The sequence below is a fragment of the Boleophthalmus pectinirostris genome, unplaced genomic scaffold (assembly GCF_026225935.1).
Source record: "Boleophthalmus pectinirostris isolate CB_2022bp ecotype Guang Dong unplaced genomic scaffold, ASM2622593v1 HiC_scaffold_6, whole genome shotgun sequence".
Lineage (NCBI taxonomy): Eukaryota > Metazoa > Chordata > Actinopteri > Gobiiformes > Gobiidae > Boleophthalmus > Boleophthalmus pectinirostris.
Genome location: NW_026571447.1, coordinates 19014148 through 19040981, shown reverse-complemented (window position 1 = coordinate 19040981; position 26834 = coordinate 19014148). Strand labels below are relative to the sequence as shown.

The 26834-nt window shown below is 37.7% G+C and overlaps 1 protein-coding gene across 1 annotated transcript in view; it reads left to right on the top strand.

The window, feature by feature from the left end:
- Positions 1-16336: 16336 nt before the first annotated feature.
- The window catches only part of zfpm2a (zinc finger protein, FOG family member 2a), a 132422-nt gene continuing 121924 nt past the window's right edge, over positions 16337-26834 (top strand). Inside the window, exon 1 of the mRNA XM_055163241.1 lies at positions 16337-16604. Within this exon, the coding sequence (XP_055019216.1) occupies positions 16565-16604 (40 nt within the window). The 5' untranslated portion in view covers positions 16337-16564. The remainder of the gene's footprint in view (positions 16605-26834) is intronic.

The following is a 26834-nucleotide window of genomic DNA, read 5'->3' as shown; positions in this document are numbered from 1 at the left end:
AATACAGCCTTACAAAAAAGCATTGAAAGTACTTTATAAATACTAACAAATATGTAATTAAGCACTTCACTAGCTATTACTATGTGGTCCCTAACCTAAAGTGTTACAAAAATATCATACTGTAACCCTAACTCCTAACCTTAACCCCTTGATTAGATAAGTGTAAACCATTCCTGGAGTTGTGTTTTGTTTCATTCACACATGTTTAACACAAATCCTTTTAGGTTTTTAGGTCGTGTTCTTTTCTCAAGCAGAAAACACAACACCACCTTGTGATGTCATGTGGTAATACAATATAATAGGAAGCACTCCACTGTGTTTTTAAACTTCATCTTCACTTGAATCATTTGGATCATTTCAATTCCCACCATCTACTAAACAAAAGGTAAAATGTAGTTTATAAGTTGAAAACCGCTGCATCATGACATCACAAGGTGGAACCGTGGGTTGCTCAAACATGCATGAATGAAACAAAACACAACTCAAAACACAACGCTTTGGAGAAGGTATCAACATACTAACAATAAAGCTTAATGCTCACAAGAGCCACAGTTCTTAACATGCTTTATTAAGTCAAATTAAGGTATAGTTTTTATAAAATTGTATCAGAAAAATAACTTTCATGTTTTTACTCACATATATGACCTATTTTTACTACAAGAGCCATTGTAACACCATAATTAAAAGTAGACTTTTACAAAAAGAAGTGATTACACAATTTAACTCTGAAGCTATTATTTATCACTATTGCATCTTTGTAATAATGTAAAATCATTTACATCTACATGTTCACTTTCATTCTTAACATCACAACATATTTCATAGATGTTCAATAAACAGCTATTACTTGCAATAGTTCAGAAGTCAAGGATTCACATACACAAAAGAGATCCCAATCCTGCTCTTATTGCTCCATTAAAACCACCCACTGACTTTACGATACATTGCGGAAACTACAGCTTCCTTACCTGGATGCCCTCAAACCACATGTGCATCCTGTTTCTCCCCCACACCATTAATTTCACTGAAAGCCATTCACAATACCACGAGATACTGGGCAGCGTTGCTCAACTCTTTCTTCCTCCTTCTTATCATAAAGGTCCCACATGTCTTGGCAATATCCCCCAAATAAAAAAATGATAAATTTCTCCTAATTATGTCCCTCGAACAATGTTGTTTGACGGCCAGACACGTCAAATTAAATAGTATTTTGATTCGGCAAAAGTGGTGTCAAGGTCTTATATATTTTCGTTGCAGGTACATTGACTGATAAATTGTGCGGGAGAGAACAGTAATTATAGGGTGGAAATGACATCAGAAATTAAGCAAATTGTGAAAGGGCTCGCTTTTAAATAGGTTTGAGCAATGAATTAAAAAGACCATTAACTGGAAGAAGCAGGTGTTATGATGGCGCCCCAAACAAAACAAATAGGACGGGGGAGGGGGTAGATGCAGGTGTGTGCTGTTATCTATGGACAATCCCATGTCATTACAGAGTGGAGCTGTATTTAGCTGATTTGCCACACTTTCACACTGTGTCCATTTGTAATGCATTGTTCAAATCAGGCTACAGTTTATTACAATTGCAATCATTCATGCCAGTGGTGTTATGAAAAGCTTTATGATAAGATTTTTATATTACAATGTTGTAATCGAAATATTTACTTTGTGGTGCAGAGTTGCAGAGTGGTTAACGTCTTAGCAAGGATGTTGAAGGTTTGGTTTTGGGGTCAGCTGACCTCAATCTCACTTTCAGCATGTCTTTAACATCTCCCCATTTTTAACATCTGTTTTCTCAAGTACAACAACTACCTACAATCTAAATTTTACAAGTACTTGTTTTTAATCTGTTTTAATGTTGTTTCCTCACCAAAAACAGTTTGTAAACTCCATACACTCTAGAATCATGTGGCTGTTTTCACTCCTGGAATTGCCAATCCTTACTTAACTAAAGGAAAAAAGTAGCTGTTAACTTGAAAACTCTTTTTTAACTTTGGAGCTAACATTTTGGACTTGTAATGCAGGATTACTCAAGCATGTGTGAATGAAATAAAACACAACTCCGGAAATGTTTTTGATGAGGTAACAACATTCTAACATGACTAAAAGCTCACAACTGTCAGTTCTGCATAATATAGGACCGTTGAAGGGTTGAAATAACATTAATGAACCTTTATGATACTGTATACCTTTTATTGATATTATTTATACTCATATGTTAAGCCTTATACTGTTATTGTGTGTGGATGACCTGATTCTGGATATGCTACAAAGTTCACTATTATTATTAATTAACCCCTAAATTTCATCTTAAAACAAAATAAACAAACGTGCAACTACAGTGACTCTTACAGTTTGTTTTTTTTTCTTTTCTTTCTTTTCTCAGCCCAAATTTTGCAATTTCTGTCCTTACTGTACATTTCTCAAACTTCCTTTCTCCCCCTCCCTCCTCCACACATCTGAACCAATTCAAATTCAAATTGTCCTCTCCATAAATCACAGCATATGATTCCAGCAAATATCAAAAGGCAGAGGATCAGAGTCTCATTTCACCCCATTTTGTGTTGCCATATTTCATCTTTCTTTTTTTTTTTTTTTTTATCAAACTTGTCTGGTCTTTTCATGAGCCCAGAGAAATGTAAAGGTGATGAGAGGTCCTGTGCCTGATAGGACAGTGAGCTTCTGCTCTGATCAGACAAAATTACATCAAGTTTTCCCCCTCAGCTGAGCTTTTTTATTTAATCAAAGTTTCTTGCCGCCGATGGTGCCCTGTCTTTGGGCCAGGTGTCAACCGCTCTCCCATTGATGTCAATACGCCGTAATCACAATGTCTATCCACAGATGCCTGCCTACTCTGGCCTGCCTAAAACCTTTGAGGCATGGGAGATTATTTCTGCAATCTAAAAGCGTGAACAACCTCTAGGAAGAAACCAAATCACAATATAAAGTAATTAAGCACATTATCAACGCGGAGGTTAATTAGTGAGACCCTGTACCCGCTCCACTCGTAGCATTGCAAACAGGCGAATACTGACGTTTTTTCCCTCTTTTTGACCACACATGCCTATGCAACTGCGGGCACTTGATTGTCACTGTTTGGGGCTCTGAAATTGATTAAACAACTTGCAATCCAGTTTAATTAATGGGAACTATCTGTAGTTCAAAGCTGTTTAGTTTAACGTTGTGCCCCTGCGTCTCATTTTACTCAGACAATCGTAGAAATTAATTGAATTCTAGCATACGGTATGGCGTAACCTTAAAACAATCTTTGATGTTACAGCATACATTAGAAGCCATTGTGCGTATAAACACAGCCAACCTGTGAGTTGATATAGGCACTTTATCCATTTACATGAAAGAGCCGTGCCAAGCTGAAATATCACAATACAGCCTCCACAGCATGGACAGCCTCTGTATCTCCCAAGTGCAGCCCAGTCCAAAATGGCACATTGACAACAACATACATAGTTGCTGCATAAAAACAAAAGCAAGGCATTCCTAATTATTGACAACCAACATATATTTACTTTTCCTCATTTCAAAACGATAAGTCCTTCAAGCCCCAGTCGGCGTCTGCAGTGCGAAGATGTCCCTATCAAAAGCGACAGGCGTACCTGTTTGTTGAGGGAAACTTGGCAGGAGAATCCCTTCTGTGGCAGCCGGGCTGGAGCCATTAACCAACTTAACTTTCTTCTGCTCATCGTACTTTGATTACTGCCTTTGTGCCTTTTATCTGGCTTTATTGCATTGGAGGAAAATAAAACATTTGGCATGGGCTCAGCTGGTGCTCTTTCTGGTAACAGTTGGTTAAAGTTACTGTTTTTGACCCATTAAATCTGTTTTACTTTTACTATTACCATCATGCATAAGCTTTTGGAGGAATTGTATAATTTTAATGTCATAAACAATTTGCATTGTGTTTTTATCACTGATTTCCCCATGCATCATGTTCTGTTGTTTAGTTCACCCTGACTCAAAATGAGGTCCTTAATAAATCAGATTGTATCTCTGTCCAACAAAAACATGCCAAACAGCTGCTCCGCAGGTCTTAAACTTAAAAGCATCATGGCTGACCTTCGTCACCCCTCTCTCTCTCCTCTTCTCTCTCCCCTTCCCCCTTCTTCTCTTAAATGGCTGAAGGTTGAGATGGCTCCCGTCCAACATCTCTACGCCTGGGACCACACAGATGGGGAGAGATAAAAGTTGTGTGTGCGAGCTGCCATTTTGCACAGGACTGAGGGGTGAGGAGGGGAAAGGAGGGGGGAGGAGAAGAGAGGAGGAGGGGGTAAAGGGGGGAGCCACCTGCACCGTGACATCACAGCCTTATCGCACTGATCATGTATCACCTGCAGCTCGGCGTCAGGCCCCACCAGACACATTTCATCTGTCATCTGGCCGAGAATCTCGATATAATTTAGTGTGCTGATGTGACATCCTGAGCCGGCCTGTTGCCAACGCTAATCTTCCACTGGAGGACTCTCATCTCCAAGCACTCATGTCCTTGTGAGCATCTATCTATCAGATGGAACCAAGAGTCGAGGAATCTGGAGTTCAAAACTATATTTCTATATTTAGAATTGGCTACATAGTCCAGTTATTGACAGTGAGGAGCCATTACTCAGTTGCAAACTCACTACTGGCCTTGCATGCTGTCACTGCTCTTGTTTGATTGTGGTGTTTTGAGGTGGAGAATGCTAGCTGGGATTCAGTTCTGTCCACATGTCCTACACAGAAGATCACTCAGAAGATCAATCAGTCTGGTTATCACCTCTGCTGCGTATCAGGTCAAACTTTTTTTTTTATTTTTTTTATTTAAGTGACACATGAAAATACACATGATGACTCATTGGTCATTTATCATTTAGAACAAAATCTAACTTTTTAAACAGTCTTTATTCTTTCATTGATTGATCTGCACTATGCCACCATATTTGTTTTGGTGCTAGTAACAACCATGCGTGTCCCTGATTGGCTAATCCACCTGTCAATCACACCCATTTGCACTAGGATAGATTAAATTGGTGTCCAAACTACATATCTTTGTAAAGCACCAAAATTAAAGTGTATTCCAGGCAGAGAGAATGCAGCCATGTGTCTATCATTGACTGATAAATAGTGGAAACTTTGTGGAAAAATGTATGTTATGATAATAAAAATTTGGAACAAATTACCACTGTATTGCATGTAGTATCTTACAGAGTGGTCAATACAGCCTCAGTATAAGAGGATATCCTGATGTTTCTGTAAAATAGCAATATTGAATTTGTGTCCTTCTCAAACCCAAAACTTATAACAAGCTTTTAGTAATTATCCTTTTTGTACATTGCAGGAAAAACAATACGTTGTCAGAAATGTTAAACAGATGCTATAACAGCTGGGTAAGTGTCTCCAACCCACAATGTTCTGAAGAGAGTGAGCATCTGTCTTTTACACTGCGCTGAGAGAAACAGACAGTCAAATTTGTACATTTGCATACAAAGATTCAGAAATGCAGACTTTCTTTTCAAATGTTCTCCAATTCCCACTTATACGACTATGGAATGGAAACTTTTGGAGTAAGTATGCAAAACTGAGATTATCATATAAAAGCCGGGAGCAAAAAACACACGCAGTATCAAAAAGCATAACCTAATTAGAAGCACTAATCAACTTTAATGTCTTCATATTTAAGGAGGGGAAGGGTAATTAGTAGTGGGGTGCCGTCTCTTCCTCTGCAGTCATGCTACTAACAAGAGCGGGTGCTGTCGAGAATGGCCACCCATATAACAGCTAATTGCAGGTCTTTGCCCTCCAGCACCCTCCCAGTCATAGAGACAACAGGGAAATTGGCCATTTCAGCGAGTGCAGCTATCATTAATAATTAATGACATTTTCAAGAGTCAGACTGTCCCTAAAACCCAAGCATGTAGTGCAGCAGGAACCACATGCGTGTCTCTGCTCTGATAGCAAATATAGGCTTTTACTGGGAAGTTGAGTTCTCTCTCCTGCATTTAGATGTGTCATTGCAGTGAAATATTTAGTAACCTGCTTGAAATGGAGTTTAACGGACACATAGGAAGTATTCATATATATTCATACAGCAATGTCCCTACTGTGGAAAGAATTATATATATATATTTTATCTTAAAAATGAATCCTATTCTGTTGCATCTAAAGTCTAGAGAATAACAATATCATGTCAACTAGGCCAATCTTACGACAATGAATAATATGCAACAGTTTAGTGACTCTTTAAAAACTCATAAGAAACTACTATTATTATGTGTTGAAAATTCTCTTTGAAAATGACCAGTTGTTATATAGAAATTTAGTATTAATAACACTGGTGGATAATCTATTAAACATGCTACTTTTTGCACAGTCCCAATACACCAGATATATATATTTTTTCATTAGCCAAAACGTTAACTGCAAATGATATGGTATTCTCATTTCTCATGTTTTAAGTAAATCATGACAGCCTAGTGGTATCTTCTTGACTCCTCAAACCCCATCCTGCAAATCCCTGCAAACTTGTTGACTCTTTTGATCCGTTTATAGTGTTCCAGTTCACTTGCAGATCACGGCCGGCCTTTCAGAGTGCACACACCTGTTGCCTGAGCCTTGATTTCGTTTTTTGATCTGGCGCCCCTTGGACAAAGGAGACGAAAGAGAAGGCTGAAGAAGAGAACAGATCCTTATCCAATGCACTCTATACCGGACAATGAATTTCTACCCCACCATTCAAATATATCTGCCGAATGCTTGAGTGATTCATTACAGAAGATCTTCAAGTGTGACAATGGACCACAGAAATGAGAGATGCTATCTGTCATTTCCCTGATCCTCCTTATCCCCGTGGCCTGTGTACCTCCATTAATTAGAAAGTAGGGATTTCCACTCATCAACTGATGGGCTTCATGCTTTGGGCCGGCACAAATCTCTGCGTCCACACTATCTCACCATCTCCTCCCTCATTCTCTGCAAACCACCTTGGATTGTTCACACTCAAAACTAGGGATCAAGATTTTGGATGGCTTTGGCGATTCATAAAATGATAAGAAAGGAAAGTTGTTCTTGAATGTCATTATAGAGTGAAGATCATTTTGACAGATTTTTTTCTCTGGCTGTGTCTGTATACCATATTTTAAGAACATGTTTTGGAAACATGTTCTTAAAATATGATATATAAAATATATTTTTGCTTTAATGGTATAGAAAAATATGCAGATGGCTCAAGCCATGCACATTGAGGCACCCAACAGAACCATTCCTTTATTTGTTATTGCTCATCTTGTATAAAATATATTATTTTACTTTCAGACTGTTAACCATGTGGTCTTCTAGTAGTTCTGATATACTTTATATCAAACAGCGTTTTAAGACTACTCAGGAAAGGTCCAAAATAGGTTCAGTATTGATTGCTGCTCAAATGGGTATCAGGTTTCAATGTAGTAGTTTTAGTATCTATAAGGATATGGGTATCCATTATCCACTATACCTTTAATCAAATTTAATTTCCATTTTCTAGGTATTATGTATTGATCTTTACTTTTTGCTCTATGAATATCAACATTTTAGAAGAAGAGGCATTATGCTTGAGCCTGCTGTACAGCTGTAATCTATGAGTCCTGTGGTTCCTTATGTTATTATTTGCACATTTTAAATCATCTAATAATAATATTCATCTAAAATTAGTTTAAAAGGAACAAGTCAGCTGACCTCCACTGTTTCCCAATGGGAGCTGACATCGCAGTAAATGTCATTACAACAAAGTGCTGTGAAGTTTTTGTCCCTCCTATGGATAGCTACAGAACACGCTTGCAAGTAAGCGATTTTAAAAAATTTGTACCAAAATAACTACATGACGCTAATTAGAGAACGACGTCAGTGCGGAACAATGGGCTGATCGGAAATATGGTGTCTTAAAAATAAGTGATTAAAGATTGCTCAAACATGTCACTCACTCAGAATACAACTTCGAGTGAGTAAACGGTGAGGGGAATCAACTCTAACATGGTCTAAAGATTTTGCATTATAGGTCTGCTTTAAAAATGTGGACCTTTATAGGATTTTCTTTCATGTCTGTGAATCAATAGAAGTTAATATATTATGTTATTTCTCACTTCTTCTATTTTCCTTCTTTTTGTTTGAATGACTCTGTTTATCTGTCTAACAAAATCGCCTTAATAAAACTAGTCACTGAAAGTAAATAGTTATGGATTAAAGAATTATATTACATAGCAAATACAATAAACTTTAAATATGTAAATCTATATAATGAAAGATATTATTTAGCAGTTTAGTAGAATCACCCTTTGACCCTGGCGCAGAGAGGAGCTACTGGGGAGATTTCAGAGCTCAGCCTTGTTCATAGCCACAGTCTCAGTTAAATCTGCTCCATAAGAGAAGTGCAGGATAAGCTCTGCACACATTACTGCTACAGCTACACAACACTGCTCCTCAGCACGCCATGCTAACATGCCCAAATCTCACAACACGAGAAACAAAACACACAACATTGTACACCTCATATCATGCTTCCTCTGTGGGGATTTACCAGCTATTAGGGATGAGGCGAAATCTCGTACCACAAGATCTCGCGAGAAAACATTGCGAAATGAAAGATTGTGCATGAGAAAAATTGTCTTGTCAGATTTATTTTAGGTTATTTTAATTTTGGACTTGACAAAAAAAAGGGTGAATGTGCTGGTGAGTTACATATCACAAGATGCTGTAGTTCCAAAAAGTAGTGCTACAATGACAAAATAAATAAAATAAATCAAATGGGACCAAAATTGTGAACTGAACCACATGTTCTTTTTCTAGATGATGTCAAAATTTCATCTTGTCTAGTTCTCATGGACCCAATCTCGTCTCAGAAATTGTGTCTCGTCCCACCGTATCAGCTATGCATTCCACATTAGTACTGCAGTTTGCAAAATGAGCATATTTGAAAAAGCATCTTGTTTATATTCAGTTTAGCCCTGTTTTTGTTTGGAGATAATTTAAGTTTTCACAAGTGCCACCCAGGGGAGCTCTACCCCCATAAAGCCCATTTTGTAACTTCTCTTTTCTTTAACTTCAGCCCTTATATCCAAATGTAATTATTTAATATACACCCACTCATAGTGTGCATGTGAGATATGAATATAATTGTATGTTACTTTTTAATTACAGGAGAAAATCTAACTTGTAAGATGATGGGCTGGAAGGTGCCATTGCATTGTTATTTTTTTCATCCTGGTTTTCTGATTATGTGAGCCGGGCTCCTTTGCTAAGCGATGATAAGCAGAATTTCCATGTTCTCTGCATAATTAATCCATCTTTGCCTCTCTTCATGCCAACTCCGCCGTTATCGCCCGCACATGCCTGAATTGCAAAAGAATCCTCTCTTCAATTGGAACTTATTGATATTCGAAAAAACTGGAAATCCTCAAAATTTAAGCCACAGATTGTTAAATGGATTAATTTCGCGGCAATCGCAGGCATCTAACGCGGAGAGACAGGCACGGCAAATTGAAAGTGTCTCCTGTTTGTGGAGTTTTAGTCCCAAATGATAGGGTTTATTGGCATGTTTTTTCCTCCATAGAGAAAAATTACCATTTATTTGCATGCCATAAAATACTTTTATATGGTTGGAAATTCAGAGGAATTTCTTTCAATGCCTGTCGTTGGCTTCATGATAACAACTTGAGCTTCCCACATCTGGAAGCTTTTGATACTGGCTGAAAGGAATGTGTGAATATTTAATATTTTTATCTGTTCTCATCGATGGTTTCACTATTAAGGATGGCTGTGCTGTTTGCATGGAGCCTGCCAGATGTAGATTTATTTTCTGAGCTGTCTTCGGCCTGCCTTTCTCTGAATATATTGATGCATTTTTCCATTTTGCTTTGCACTGATGCCTCTGCATATGTAATAAACCAGCAGACATACTTATAAAATACATCAACACACTGTATAATAATGTGGGGGCTGCACTCCCTCATGCATACACAGGGAAAGGGGAGAAAAATCAACTACACATATCAAATATAATTTAGCTGACCTCATAAAAATGAATCAGGTGGAATCACAGCATGTCAAAACACATGAGGTGCTCATGTTTAAAGCAGCAAATCTGTTATTTGTTCACTTTGCATAAAAACCTTTGACACACAGTGATATATTGAAACACAAGCTCGAGCTGCACAATGAGTCGTAATGTTTACACTTATGGACGGGCGCAGGAGAAGACACTTGAGAGGGGAAAATGTCACACAACAAAATGATGACAAAACATGACATAAACATATGGGTAATCTGAAATGTTTTGGACTTAATATATTGATTCAAATGTATTATTTTTTACATTTTAAATTTAGATAGACAATTTTAGATACACCATTTTATAGAAATGTACAGTTCTAAACATTACCACAGAAGCATTTTAGTTAATAATAGCATGTAATTACCTAATTTGGATACTTTAATTGTTTCATTAATGCACAAAAATAAACTAACTGCATAACTTTAATAAAACAGTAATTACTTAATAACAATATTTTTGTATTGCTGTTTTGCACATGTACATGTCTGTGTGGTTAACTTGATAAACCACATGCTGTTATTGCAATTCAGAATTGTATCTGTCATTTTCTTTCTCTCAGACTAATTCAGAGATGTGTAACAGTCTTCAGCGCTACCCAAAATCAGACGTTGTATTTTATGTAACTGTAGAATGCAGTCTGTTTTCTACAGTCTGCATTCTATGTTTGTACAGTTTCATCCTACTGTAACAAGTCAACAAATGTAAGTAATTTGAATCCATAAAAGACCTCTGTAAGCATTACAATCACAGCCCCTGACTACATAAAGTGACAACAGAAAGACTGTATTTCTGTGTTGGCCCTCCTCCCCTCTCCCCAAAATCCTCTCCTCACAGATCTGCACTGTCCCAATGGGAGGAGCATAGTTTGTTCATCCCGCCCCTTTTAACATTTCCATCTCTTCTTTTTGTAATCTTGAGATGCTTTGGGCTTCGGTGGCATTTCTATTCTGCAATTGTTGACGCTTTCCGACTTTGGTCAGCATGATAGCTTGTTGTGGTATTGTTTCAAAGCATGGCATAGAACATTATATTTTCCCCCCTGAGAGAGAGGGAGAGAGAGAGAGAGAGGAGGGGAGGGGTGTAGAGGAGAAGAGGTGGTGGTGGTGGATAGGGCTGGCACAGAGGCCTTTAAAGCCGGGGGTGATTTTGGCACTGCGGCCGGGCGAAGTGGGCACTCTCTCAGACATCTGTTTGCTCACTGCTGCTGCTGCTGCTGCTGCTGGAGCTAGTGGTGGGACAGAGGGATGGACAAGCAGGACAGTGGGACACAGGAGGGCACAGGAGGACAAAAGAGGACAAAAGAGAGAGGGAGAGGGGGACAGGGGGACAGGAGAACAGAAGAGAGGAATACAGGGGGCACAGGGATGGGTCAGAGGAAGACAGGAGGATGGGGGACACATGAGGAGAGGTGGGGAGAAAGGACAGAGGAGAGGGGTGCAGTAGGAGAGGGGACAGGGAGAGGGGGATAGGGGAAGAAGAGCAGAGGGGACACAAGGACACAGGGATGAGGACAGGAGGACATGAGGAGAGGGAGAGGAGAACAGTGGAGAAAGGATGGAGGCGGAGCTTTAAGGCACAGCTCATATGGATGCCAACATCTTCATCAGAACAAACAGCTTGGACAGGATAGGGTCATTACTGAAAGCAGAGACATTGGCAGATTATATGGCATGTTGGACTAGTTTGCTGTGTAGAAATCAATATTAAATCAAATATGATGTTAGCTACTGAGATGATCTTTTTTTGTTTTAAATATTTCCTAAATTTGAATTTGAGTGACTCTCAAGTGCTTCCTTTTAAACATGACAAGCTCCCATTGGTCTGTCCCTGTCTGCTCTGATTGGCTGTTGGAAAATGCCTGTAGCTATGTAGATCCAACTGTGGTTGAGTGTGACAGATCTTATTGGTTGCCCACCCACCACAATTACCCCAGGAGGGGTATCTTGCAATACATGTTTTTATTCATCTCATAATGAAATGAGGCAATACAATATTACACCCTGTCCTTCGTTATTTTAATATAAAAAGAGAGAATAATTGTTCAAATCAGAATCATGTATGTACAGGGAAACACATAAAAGCAAAGAGTAAAAAAATATATTTTGTAAAATATTTTTTGCACTGCGAGAACTGCAAGACAAATTTCCTTTCAATGATAATAAAGTGTACCTTCTTCTTAGCCACATTTTTTAAAAATGTAAGTATAATATGATCAAAAGCATATTTAATGTAAATTATTGTGCAAATGAGTCCTGTCATTTAGTTTAATAAATAAAAAGGTATTTATAACATTTTTTTTTTTTAATTATTATTTAATGTTTCTAGTTTCATTGCTTGACTTTAAGGTTTTACAGCAATGACAGTTGGTAGATACATTTGGGTAGTTATACCTTTAAGAGAAAATACCAGATCAGGCATCAAATTGCTCCATCTAACTGTGAACTTTTGACATTGCAGACACATCAAATAAGCCATGAATGTGTAATCTAATCTAAAATAAATAATAATAAAATGATAGAGTTACAGTGTATAGCAGACTCAAGACTCAAACTTGGACAGTGTCGCCTTCATCTCTCCATACCAACCACCCACTTCCCAGAGGAGACAAACCAATCCCCAACAGCCAGAGGGGTGCAGCACAGCAGGTGAACTCCCCCTCCCCTCGCTGTCCTGAGTGGACCAGCAGACCACTGCCACTGGACGTGTGTGTGTGTGTGAGCCCCAAAAGAAATCAAGCCAGTCATTTGTCACGGCACACTCCGGGACATGTCTCTGTCAGCACATCAGTGTAGATATACTTCAGTCCAGAGGAGAGGGGCTGCAGCTGTAATTATAGCAGTAATCCTGTTTAGCTCCCTCACAGAATGAATACAAAATGTATGCTAGGTAATGTCACCGGACACTTTTAACAACTAAGAATATATGGTAATTGACTGTAAAGTGACTGGTGTGTGAGGGGTTAAAAAGAGGGAGGAATGCAAATAATGTGGGATTGTGGGATTAGTTATTCCTATAAAGTCATTAAGTCAACTAATAATTTTATAATTTGGCAATTTTTTCAGCAGTTCAGTTAATATGTACATCTTTATTTTGAAATTTTCAGATGATTAACAGTAAACATATTATAAATAATAATAATAAAAATATAATTTTAAATATATAATAAATGTATAAATTAATTTATAGCAGCACATTATGTGGTGTCATTGTAAACATGAGAATGACTTGTAGTCATTTTACAGTATCTCCATGTTCCTAAATTACTTAATTAAAAATAAATCCTCATCTGTTTTTTATTTAAAATTATTTATTTATTTCAACAATTTATTGATTGATTTGCCAAGCAACTAAACACTAGTCTACACTTTTATTGTGTAACTATTTACTTTGATTAAAAAAAGTGCTGTTTACATAAATCTTTTCATAAATGGTAAACACATAACCATCACAATGCAGGTTTGTTAAATATTGTTGCTTGTAGGCCTGTCATGATAATTACTATATTGAGTTCTCGTTCAATATATGTCAGATGAAACAATTATTTTGGGGGGGTCAATATTTATTGTCGGGACTTTCATACTAACAGTGAAAGTTTTGTTTTCCTTCTGTAACTTCTATACTCATTACAGATGAAAAAAATAATAACTACAAGTGTTTCCTTCTGCTGTTTATTTATTTGAGTTTGTGTTTTTTAATCATATTATACAATTAGACTAGTTGAGGTTATTCAGTGGCATTCATAGCTTCAGTATTATCATTTATGATCTATATTTCCTTCAGCAATATATTGTACTTCAAAATGTGTTATTGTGTCAGGCGTAGTTGCTTGTTTCAGGATTACTTAAGTGCATACTTGTAACATTTTTGGAATACTTGTAACAACATAAAACTACTGAATACATTTTTCCCCCTTTTTCCACAGCAAAAAACAACACTGATATGTAAAAACATGTCCTTATTAACAGAAGCCAGCACCTACACAGAGTGGCGTTCCCCAAATGTGACTTGGCACTTTGAATGAAATGAGCTGCTCTTTAGTCCCACCTTTCCCCCTCTAATCAGATTATGCGAGTGCACTGTGCAGCATCTCCGCACCATACAGTCTACTTTAACCTATTAATGTGGCCAGCCTTGTGTCACTGATTTCCCCTGCGATGGAAACAGTATCATGTTAATTATCACAACCATCTGGTCCGCTCTTGGAAAAAAAAGTATCATTTTTTCTGCAGACTTGTACCTGTCAGTCAAAAAATGGCTTCAAACAGACCACTGGGGCTGTGGAAGTGCTCAGAAGAACTCCGCCACAGTCTCACCGGATTTAGGATGGCGTTAAATTAATCGGCAGCTGGCAATTTGGGTCTCTCCTCTCACTGTTGTTGCTCTCAGCACCAGTCATTGATTTGGGCACCCGCTTCCTCATTTGTACTGCTATTTATAGATATTTAGCATGGTAATTTGAGTCAGAGGGAGTTCAGTATTTACATAAGAAATCTTTTACTAAACACTTAACAAATCTGCGGTAGTAAAGTGAGAATTAAATGCATTTTTAAATTATTGTATATAAAATTTTATAAATAAAGGCAAGTTTATTTGTAGAGCACAGTTCGTACACAAAGTAATTCAAAGTGCTTTACAGAATAAGAAATACATTAAAATCATAATAAAAACAAATCAAAACATAAATAATCATGAAGATTAAAATTACAAAAGGGAGACATAAATTGGAGAGAAGAGTGCGGAATGAAAACCTTTCAGTTATATGTAAATAAAAAAATGTAGTTTACTCAGTTAAAGTTACAGTTTGCTCCTTTACCAGATACTGACTAACAATAAAAAGACAATTCTTTTTTTATTTTCACTTGCAACGTAGTAGCAGCCTGCAACTATGGGCTTATGGTAGGTTTCTATAGTCTCCAATAGTTAATTTATGACCTGACCTCTTACTTGTTTTTAAAAATGTTGTAGTAGAAAATCGGTTTACCTTTCTTTTGCACATCTGATGTTGCTTGAGTAATGAACAATGCCTCAAATTAGGCATTTACTCCTAACTAATGCTATAATAAAAGCTTTCAAATTGGGCCTTCTATCAAAACACACTAAATTTGACCAAATTTGTAAAATACATTTTTCCCAGGAGGCAGCAGCCTGCTGGGATTTTGAAAGACAGATGCTCTCCTCAAAGTGAACCTGCACTGACCCCTCTGCCACATAAATTATTCTGTAGTTTCAGACTCTGTCCCAAACTTGTGGAATTGGGTTACAAGATAATTTCACAGACCACTTGCTTGTCTTCCTTGGCAGTCCAACTGGCTAATTGAAGAGTGATTTCCAGTCCAGAACATGGCAGTGAAATCACACAGGCGCTCACTTATTCCTACCATTTTTCTATTAAATATCATAAATATTCAGAATGTATTTTAGGTGGATATGCAAAGAGTAAGCTGCTTGAAGTCTGAGTGACAGTCCAATCACATGTAAATAGGTAGAGTGGGAATCAATGAGCATCCAGTGCAAGTGTTAAGGCCACAAATGGAAAGAAGAAAAGGTGATTTATATTCAATTGTTTAAATAATAATAATGATAAAAATAAAACAAAAATAATATAAAATCAACCACATGTCTTTTGTTACCGGGTCACGCCATTTGAGGCCGGACACCAGATCAACAAATGGGATCAAGTGCATCACGGAAGAATGAGTGGCTAAGCTGCTGCTGGGCTAATCCTGGGGCATTTACCAATATCGGCTCAGATTGGGCTCTGATATGACAAGAACCACGTGTCACATAACCGCAAATTACCTTGGGCCACAGCGGGTCCTTCAAACAATTTCTCATCATCTTGGAATGACAGGAAATGTAAGTAGACAACTGTGTGATTCTAATGGGGGTAATTATTTTAAATTTATATTTTTAGACTTATACGGTACAGTTTTTACGCGCAGTGGAATTAATTGCGACTTTTCGAACGTTCAGACTTAAAAGTGTTACTAATTAAGACAATCAATTATTAAGAAAGTAACTGTGAATCAAGTGAAGTTCACCAAACCATAGCTACGATATCCCGAGAGGAACAAACGTTATCTTCAAACAAAAGCGCGAAACGTTTTCACCTCCCTAGTCAGTCCGAGCGGATCGCGGCGAAGCGCAGCCTCATCGCGGAGAGACGCTGCTGAAAAAGAGTGAGAGAGCGCGAGAGAGCAGGAGGAGGGTGTGTATGTGTGTGTGAGGGAGAGAGGGAGAGACAGACAGAGAGAGAGAAAGCGAAGCCTGAGCCAGAGAGACGAGAAAGATAAAGGAAAGACAGACGGAACGATAGACTTGTGCGTAAAAAGTACTAGTGCCCCCTCTTTTCTTCTACTCCTTCTTCCTGTCCTTCCTCTTGTTCTTTCTCAATTTCCATCAGACAAAAATCCCAACCGGCTGCTTGGATGAACCAAAACCTATCGATCTGTCAGTACTACACCTGGATTCACTGACCAGCGCGCAGCAGGCATGTCCCGAAGGAAGCAGAGCAATCCCAGGCAGATCAAACGTAAGTTTCTGTTTTTTACGCCGCCACGCTTTGTCTCTAGATGCGCTTATTAGACTTTGTGTAATATTGTAACGCGGCTGACCACAGTGGAGCTGATTCCGATGCGTGTAACTATCGCCACGCGTGTGCAGTCTGTCACGGTCCGTGCGCTCCAGTCTTCCCTGCTCTTGTTTTCAACACCTCGCTTAGTCCAGATCTCCCGGTGCTTCTGCCCCAAACTTTTACTTACTGCCGCTGCACTTATTTAGTCACTTACTATCCAGAGCTGCTCCGTTATTTATGACAAAACTATAGGCACGAGGTTCAACCTCACGTGTTGTTGAAATGTACAAACTATTTGTCTTGTCTCAAATTGTCCATCCTGAAATCGGTATGTTTTGGTTGCACTCATTTGACGACTTGACTCGTGAGTGTAATACACACACACCTCATGTTTACATACTGTAGGGCCTGTGCTTGATTCTCTATTGATTACCCATATTGACATAAGATGATGTGTGGCTCAGTTTTAAAGGGGAAGAGGTGACTGAAATTTTGGATTCTTTTTTATTTCTTTTGCTCTCTTGTTATGTATGTTTGTTTGAAAGTAGCCCACAATGTTGGTTTACTATAATACGTTATATTACACATAAACTGTAATGGATAAAAAAAAAAAAAATCCCTAAATTCTTGTGATTGAAAATATTCAGAATACGATATTACATTAAAGACACACATTTACAATTGCATTTTTCTGATTTTTAAATCTGGTGATATTTTGTGACAATCACACCCACACACTCACATTTAAAACACACAAGCACTTCAGCATTTTAGTCATTTTTTGTTGCAAAAGCTTTTGGGGTGTTTTATTAATATTTGTTTATAACTTTTATCACAAAACCAAAGAGCAAAATGTTGCATGTCTGAGTTTTGTGTTTGGATGTTGATTTACACTATGTTTGTGGGTGTCTGTGACACTGTGTGTGTCCTGTACATTTGTGTCAGATGTCTATCAAAAATGAAAGGGTATTATGTACTATTGGCTTAAAGACATTGGTGTCATAAATGTATTTCTATATTTCTTTTAAATTCTTTTTTTTTAAATAATTTGCTCATAACTTGATATAATATGTAATTAGTGTAAGACAATTATACACCTTTTTAAAGTACCAAAGATATTTTGTCTTGTGTGTAAACAGCAAGCTGAACATGTTCACTTAATTTAGCATATTAATTTATAGTAATTGTAGGGCTACCATTAAAATGATATATTGAAAAATAACACATAAAAGAAGTTTGATTTTAAAGATAATTCCCAGCATGGTGATCAGATCCGACTCGTATATTACTTACATTTATTCTCAGTTGTTTAGTGCCAACAGCCAACCATAATAAACTCAGAACCACGCCACCGATGACGTGATAGGCTCAGTGTCCTCAGGCCAATCCAAAAGCTGCATCCATGTTTTGTCGTTAAGTGAAATAAGTCACACATTATCTGAACATGTGTGTGTCTTTGTTATTGTGACCAGGTCTTATGTGGATGACTTATGTGACTGTGTGTAGATCGTGTTAATATGGAGCAGTGTCTAAGTGTCTAATCAAACTATAGTGCAACAGAAAGGTCAGGAGCAGCCTGGATCCTCTCAGCGCCGGGAACTCTGGGAAAAAGGCACTCCACTGAAGTCAGCACAGACAGTGGTTTTAAAGGACAAAAAGGTTGTTGGGCGCAGTCCCCCCACCCCTCCTGCATACATTGGGCTGTTATCTAAAATTGTGATTTATGCAGTATTTTAATATTTTGCTTATTCTTTCCCCTTGGGTGCACTCTGAGCAGTGATAAAAAGGCGATGCTGAAAGAGCACCATTAATTTGCTCCGATGACTGTGGAGATAAGGCCAGATAATGGGAAAGATAAGCAGGGAAGATATACCATCTGAAACCCGATTATTACCATTAAAATTCCAGCCCAGCAATCTGCAGCTGCCTGATAATTCCTTCTCCGTTTCCACCACTTTGGATGATAAGGCAAAAAATAGTCACTCAGTGCTCCTTGATTAGGCTGCCTGGATATCCCGATAATACTGTGATAAATTATGTATTTTCCCCCTTGTTTTTTTCCCTGAAACGTTACATCTGATTTTTTATATAAATATATATTTCTATGCCCCTCCTGTATCCCCCTCCCCTGGTTGCTTCTCCCAGAGAGCGGAACAGAGCCATAGACTTTTATTGTAATAAGAGTTCGATGGAAGGAGCAGATAGTGGTGGAGGTGTTTTGTGTGGGAGCACATATCAATGTTATCAGCCCATCTCCCAGGGCCAGCTGCTAGCTGCTGTTGTTTTTAGCCTTATCACCCTGTGCCAATATGCCAATAAATTGCCCAGATTGTTAGCTGTTCGGAGACAGGTCAGTGGAATTTGACAGGAATGATGAAAATATCGCTGATGCCGGCTGGATTGCGATTAGCTGCTGTAATATGGTGCGTGAATTCCTCCAAGCTGTAGCCTCTCTCTCTCTCTCTCTCCCCTCAGCCCTCTCGTGCTCCTGCGGCTGGTGTCCATACCTCTATTGGAGCTGAGAGAAGGAACATTTTGATGCTTAATAGGAAGAAAAGATATGAGCAGGCTGAATTGAAACCAGGCCCTCAGAGTAATTTTTCTGTAAAATTGCCCCAAAGTTTGGCGGTGGGTGCTGGGGGAGTGTGGATGATGTAGGGAGCCTGTGTTTATGGGAACATATTGGAGCAGCCCTGTGAGGCCACGCGGCGACGTCTAATGTCAAATGTGCTTATTAAACTGACTTAGTGCTCTCCCCTTTGTGTTGTCTTCACCATATGGAGGGCCCACTGTTTCCCCATACACTGCATGTGCACACTGTATGGTCATTATGTTGCGCTTTTATTGCATTATTGTGCAGGACCTTTGCAGTAATGCCCCTGGGTACCATGTCACTATATATTTCATCTCCTTCTAGTAGTGTAGATCCTCTATATGGAATATGGCATATATGCTGATTATTTTTCATTAACATTTTAGGCAAAGCTGATATTATTTCCCTTTGTATATTTGGGTCTCTCATAGAATCAACATTTTGATTTTATGGCATGCCTAATTGACTGTACTGTGTGACAAGTTACCCACTAAATCATAATTTATATAATATTTTCAAATATAGTACAAAATTTAGTTTGAAAGTGCACTGTCTTAATTGTAAAGGATATGAATATTTAAACTTTTTGTTCTAATTGATTCAGTCTTTCAGTTTTATTCAGAATTATTTTTTCCATCCCAGCCATAGTTTTTGTTCCTCTTCGCTCTCCCTCCCTCTGTCTCTCTCTCTCTCTCTGTGTAGTGGGTCTCTCCAAGTCCTTTAGCATAGGGCCACTTTATGTAGCGTCAGCATACAGTTTATCATATCAGGTGACGTTTCTATCTTTGAGGGGCATTTATCAGAGGCAGATTACAGTGCTAAGGGATAAGGGAGTGTTTACTGTATTGACTGCCAACATTCAGGACGTGTGTGTGTGTTTGAGTATACATTAGTGTACCTACTGTACATATGGGGAGGAGCTTCAGTGCTTGATGGGGAGGCGTCTTTTTTGTTCTTTTTGTTCAATTCTGTCATTCTTTCCACTCTCACTCTCCATCTGTTTGTATACTTACTCTGTTTATTTCTTGTTTTCAAATTGAAGAAAAAGTACTCATTTAGTAATTTATAAAGCGATGCCTATTGCCTATCTGATATATTTGCAAATTCGAAGAGTTCTTTTACATTAAAACTTCAAAATAGAAGTAAGCAGTAGTTACAATTAAGTATAAACTTTTTCCAGAAAGGTTCCAAAAAGTAGTGATTCAATATTTTTTTTAAAGTTATGCCTACATGTAACATCAGAGATTTTGCTTTTTCCAGGAGTTCTGTTACATCAAAACGTCAAAGCAGAAGTAAACATTAGTTAGCGTCACAAGTAAATTTTTTCTAAAAAATAGTCATTCAATAATTTTTATAGCAATGCCTAGTGCCTATCAGATTTTTTGCAATTTTCAAGAGTTCTGTTACATCAGAACTTCAAAGCAGAAGTAAACAATAGTTACCTTTAGAAGTAATTTTTTTCCAAAAAGGTTTCAAAAACTAGTCATTCAATATTTTGTAAGTAATGCCAAATGCCATGTAACATTCTTTTTTTTTTTTTTTTTTTTCAATTTCCAAGATTTCTATTACATCAAAACTTCAAAGTAGAAGTTAACAATAGTTACCCTTAGAAGTAAACATTTTCCAAAAAGATTCCAAAACTAGTCATTCAATTTCATTTTTAAAATGATGCCAAGTGCCTACGCGTAACATCTGATTTTAGCAATTTCCAAGAGTTCTGTTACCTCAAAACTTCAAAGTAGAAGTAAACAATAGTTACTCTTAGAAGTACAAGTCCAAAAGGTTTCTCAGAAAAACGTAACTAATTGCTACCCACCTCTCTTTACCGTATTGTCATATACATCACTTTAGCCTCTGCTCGCTAAAACCTGTCCTTCTCCGGTACAGTCAGATGTAGTCAGATGTGTTGGGGGCGTCAAATCAAGAGGAGTGCTTTGTTTGCCAGCCCGCGTGTGTATATTTAAGGGTCTCTCTTTCATCGGGTGACAATCAGGACGTCTCCAGTGTTCTTCTTGTTGATTTCTGTCAGGAGAAGAATGGTTTGCGAATGCCAACTTTCCCTCCAACATCTGTTCACTGCCAATAACAGCTTGTGCCTCGTCTTAGCTGAAGGATCCCTGATTGCCTCCTCCACTTTTGACACACAAACACAATGCAGATGAATGTCATATTCTTATAATGTTTCCCCATTGTGTCTGCACTCAGTGTTTTGCATTAGGGATATCTTCATAGAAAAAGTGCCAGTGGTATACACATATGGAAGTTTCTTGGGTTCTTTCAGTGATTCATATTTCCTGGTTGACTGGGATAATGATTTCATCAAATTGAAACTTGTTTAATTAAAACTACTGTCACATTAATTGTCTCTAAGGGTAGGTGATTTTGACGATAACATATAAACTCTTTATTGGTTTGGAGTATCCCTATAAGTTGATGTTAAAGTTTAAGTACTACTAATGTCAAATTGCTTTAGAACTACACACAGAAATATACATGTTTCACTACACATTATTTTATTTTTCAACATTTAATTTTTATAAACATTATTCTCAGTATTCAAATTGTTGCATATCTTGTTGCATATCTTTGTTATCTTTTTTGTCACGATAAGTCCTAATATTGACCTAAATCTCTACAGTATATGTGAGCCCAGTGTAGTCTTTCATGATTATTAGTCATTTTTACTTTACATTTTTCACTTACTCCCAAAAAAGGAAGCCAGTCTGTACCTACAGCCTTTTAAAAATTGAGGCAAATTATTAATATTTCTAAAGCTCAAATGAAAATATCCAGTTTTGTGTCACTCTTTAATGTTTGGTTGTTGCATCACAGACCTTCACTCTTTTGAACTGCTGTTTATAACATGCATTGTAATCTAAATCTGGTGGTTTTGTTTGTTTGCGATTGTGCATGCAGCTCTACTTCCTGTGTGGTAATGTACCCAATGTCCATGTCATTCCTTCAGCTCTGCCCACTGTACACACTGGACTGGAGAGTGTGTAAACTGGGCCTGTTTTAAAGGTGCAGGTCACTTCCTCATGCAGTTTCCTCTCTATCTTCCTCTTTCCTGAATTCCACTGCTATTATTCCAATAACCCCCTGATGTGTGCTGTTTTGTCCAACCCAAACTTGATGTAGTCATTTGATACTGGTTTCCAAAGTAACTAACTATTTGGGGCATTTTGCTCAAAGAAGTACATTTATTTCATCTTAATTTAATTTTTCACAAATACAATTAGAATCTTACTTATCAACACAATTGTATTTTGCCTAAAATTCTCTTATTTTTATCAATTTTCTGTCTTTTTATCAGTGTCCCATCCCTTTGTATTGTCTTCTAGTGTGTTCCTCTTCTCCTGTTTATTTACATTTTATATCAATGACGCCCATTGAGCCCCCAGGTACCAATTGACTTTCAGCCTGTTTTAAGTTAATAGCCTTGTCTGTTCGCTTGTTCGGATCAATGTGGGTATTAATTAATGGCCCTTATCACAGGCACCATCTAGTTCCATTTGTTGTAACATCAGCCAAATATCAATGGAGAAAGTGGACTCCCCCGATGGTCATGGCAACTTCATCTCTATAGGTCAAAGGGAGTTTATCTTATCTTGCTGCTGAAAGTGGCAAACTGCACAGGAATCTAGTTTAGACTCAAAGATCATCGATTGGACGCCTTTTTTCACCCCACCTTGTTGTTTCGGGGGAAAAGGAGGGAGGAGGAGGAGGGGAAGGAGGGGCAGGTTTCTAATCGCGACAAAGATGTAAGATTTGAATATTGATGTGGAGCGAGAAGGGCCCCCGGTCTGGCTGTTGTTCAAGTACGTCCTTCTAAAACCCAGACAAAGATTTGGTTATCAGAGATGTCAGTGTGCCCAGAGCTTAGGAGTAGTCAGTTACATTTATTTGAGCAATATCTTGGTAACGTGGTGCTAACTTGAGGCTATGAAGGACATGAATGGATTTGAAATGTTTATCTAATTTATTTTGTGTATTCATTATCAAAATTTGATCATTTTTGACTTTATGTCGAATAGGCTTATCACAGTAATATACTATATTAACTATCACTCAATATAAAGCTGGAACAATATTTTTTGGGGTCAGTATTTATTGTGTGTACTTTTTTTTTTTGCAATACTGGGACATGTTTCATTATTTTTTTGGCTATACGATAAGATTTAAATCATAAAGCTTTGAATTCATAACGTCTGTGGTTCAGTACAGATGTAAACTAAGATCTTAAGTGTTTCATTCTGCTGTTTATTTAATGCAACTCATATTGCAACTCATTTTTAACAGTATTGCAAATTTAGAATAGTTTTTGTGGTTTAAATCGGCTCTTGAGTTTTTGTGTCAGTGACATAAATTTGTTTCAGTATTATCGTTTATCATCTATATTTGCTTAAGCAATATATCACACTTCAACCTGTGTTATCGTGGCAGATCTAGTGAATAGTAATAATCTGAAGCAACAATAGCCTTAGTAGTTGTTGCTGGCTTTCCTCTGGTGTGTACAGTATATTATGTTTGTATGATGGTGACTTCCGCTAGCTCGTCACATGACTTCTAACATGTTTCTCTCCACATCCTGGTCTTTATCCAGGCTTCGACCTGTGCACTATACAGTCTGCAGACCTGTTCATTGTGAAGCGGCACTGTTGCTAAATAGTGTTTATTTGTTTGTACAGAGCTGTGTGGAATGTTTTAATGTTCAATAGTTTTATGGCATGTTGAGAAATTATAGCCTTTTCAGACAATGTATTTTTACCATGTTTAATATTTACTTTTTAATCTTTAATGTAACAACATAACATTAATAACATACACTGAAATGTGTACTTATTTTAGGGTTGTAAAATGTTACCTCCATGTTTAATTTTATTGAAATATAGGGTAAATATTCCATGATTGAGTCAAAACACACTGTCAAATGAAGTATCTGGAAAATACAACAAGTTTTGTCCAAGTTTAGTTCTATATTTAAGTAAATTGCAACTTTTGTTTATTATGTATACAAACTGATTTTTTTTTTCTATTAAGCATACCCAACAACACTAATATTTTTTTATCACATTCATTCAACTTGTTTATCAAATTGCATAACCTTCATTTTTTCATGTTCTGATTTACAAGTTGTACATAAATCTGTGCATGTGTGCATTACTGTACTGAGTGAAATTCCACATGGGCTGATTCAGTGTTTGTTTAGCAGAGTGACACAGCAGTGCTTTGCCTCCTCCTCGTGTGGGATGCTAACTCTTGTGTTTGTGTATACAGTACAGCAGCAGTGGGCCGGCTCTTGTGCAGCTCATCATGCTAACGCCGAGCTCCTCAGGGTTAGAGCAGAGAGCACAGACACTGGCCGCGCTTTCTCTCCCCTTTTCTCTCTTCCTCCTTTTTGCCTCCGGGACACAATTGCCTCATTTAACATTCTCTATTTGGCCCGTGCCAGGAGGGGAAATAGCCCGGGTGAGTGAGAGAGGCCACCACACATCAGGAATTCTTCTTTCATTTAACTTGCACGGCCCCCTTTCACCTTGCTGATGCACACGGATCAGGAAGCGAGATATTGCTCAATTAAAAGGATTTCTGAGGTTGCTCCGGAGGTATTGCAGTTATTTCTGAGCCCCGGCCAAGGTTTTGATGTATCATGGATATGGATATTGGGTTCATCGCATTTGTGTGATGCTTTGACATTTCCATAAAGAGAAATGGCTCCATGCCTGCAACTGCAACTAGATGTACCATTCTAAACTGTGAGCTCTGTACTGAGAAAAAGTGACTATTGAATCATGCAGTCATGTAAAAAATATCTAAAATAAACTAGAATCTAGTTTTAGTTTAGTTCTGGTTCATTAGTCCTCCTTTTGTTTTGGTTCAGATTCAGATTCATTTCAAAGAATACATGAATATACACTGTATTAAATGTGAATTCCACTTTCACAGGATTTAGTATTTAGTCTGTCCTGTTAATGCTATTTAGTTCTGGTTTTGACCTGGATTACACCTGATACTGTTTAAAATCCAGGATGTTTTAAAAAATATTCATTGTTAAAGGAGAATAATCATATAATCATACCATGCAATATTGAAACCTGTTCTCAATTAGGTGTGTGTTGAACTTCTAGCACATTTGTGATGCTTTAACATTTCAGTTCAGAAGTAGACATAAAATAAGTTTGTGGTCTTGAGGTTTGGATTCACAGATTACAAATGGAAGGGGGTCCTGGGAAACTTGACTCATAATTTGTTTTAAATATGTCAGCATTAAACTGTAAACATAGCGCCAAGTGACCCTGGTCTAGCCCACGCAGTGTCAGTCAGTGTTGTAACTACAAAAAATTGTGATAATTAGACTGTAATGAAAGCATATGATTTGTGTGGGGTTTTCTAAACAGACATGCTAATGGATGTTCAATGTAAATCTCTGCTTGTTTGGCCATGTCAGTATTTGTAAAAAGGGGAAGGAGGGAGATACTCAACTTTGCATCGGGATCAAATTGCAGCAGAGCCTCTATAGTTAAGGGATAGGTGGCAACAGAGGATTAAGTAACAAGCTTTTCACTTCAATTTGTACATCAGCATTTCCCAGTCGGCTAACACTGCAACACTACAACATCTTGTGCTCGGTGGAAAATCGCTAATGACAAAGCTTTGTACATAGATAAACAATTTCTGTCAAATATGCGGAAAATATAAAACAAACTTCAAAACATGTTAATACGTTAAAGAGGCTGTGTTTTGATTTGCACCACTGCAAAGCTGCTAAAGCTGTTGACAGCGCAGCTTACACATCATGTGATCACCAGCCCTATCTCCTGCATATGATTAGCAGCCACCCAGCAACATAAATAGACCAAAATGGAGTCATATTGCAAGCTAGACATTAATGATCGATTTTACACATGCTAAATTATGCAAATCAGATTAGGCCTGTTGCGAAGTGCATGCCTCCTGCTTCCTATTATCTTATTTAAAGTGACAGTAAACATCCAAATAGAAATTCAACTGTTATTACTTCAGCATCGTCCAATTTTGATTCTTTCCAAGTATTTCAAAGAATGCTTATCCAGTAATTACTAAAAACTGTTGACATTGAGAAAGAGCTGTAGCCAACTAAAATGCCTTTTTGTCTTATGATATCAGATAGGATTTTATCTCCTGTTTCATGCAATTCCTGAAAACAGCAGATAACTGGCAAAAAAACCCTCCTTCCTCCAAACACAGAATGAAGCACTCCCATTTACTTAAACAATGATTACATTCGGCATCTTCAATTATAACGAAAATAGCTGATAATATTTCTCCTTCTGGTCATGTCTGGGATGTGAATTTCTGAGACATGTGGTCCATAATCAAGTTTTTAAGCTTCAGAAAGTGGATAACAACTGGGTCAGATGATAAGCCAGAGCAAAACAGGGGAAAAAAAACACGTCTTTTCTGTGATAGACGAGGGGAAAATCTGATTGATTGATGTCTGCGGGCTTTGCCACCATCACACGGCGCTTGACAGTTAGTTTGGCATCAGATGATTTCACTCTTAAAGATTGGGGGTTCGAGGGGGAAGCTAGGCAAATATGAAGGACATAAAGGTC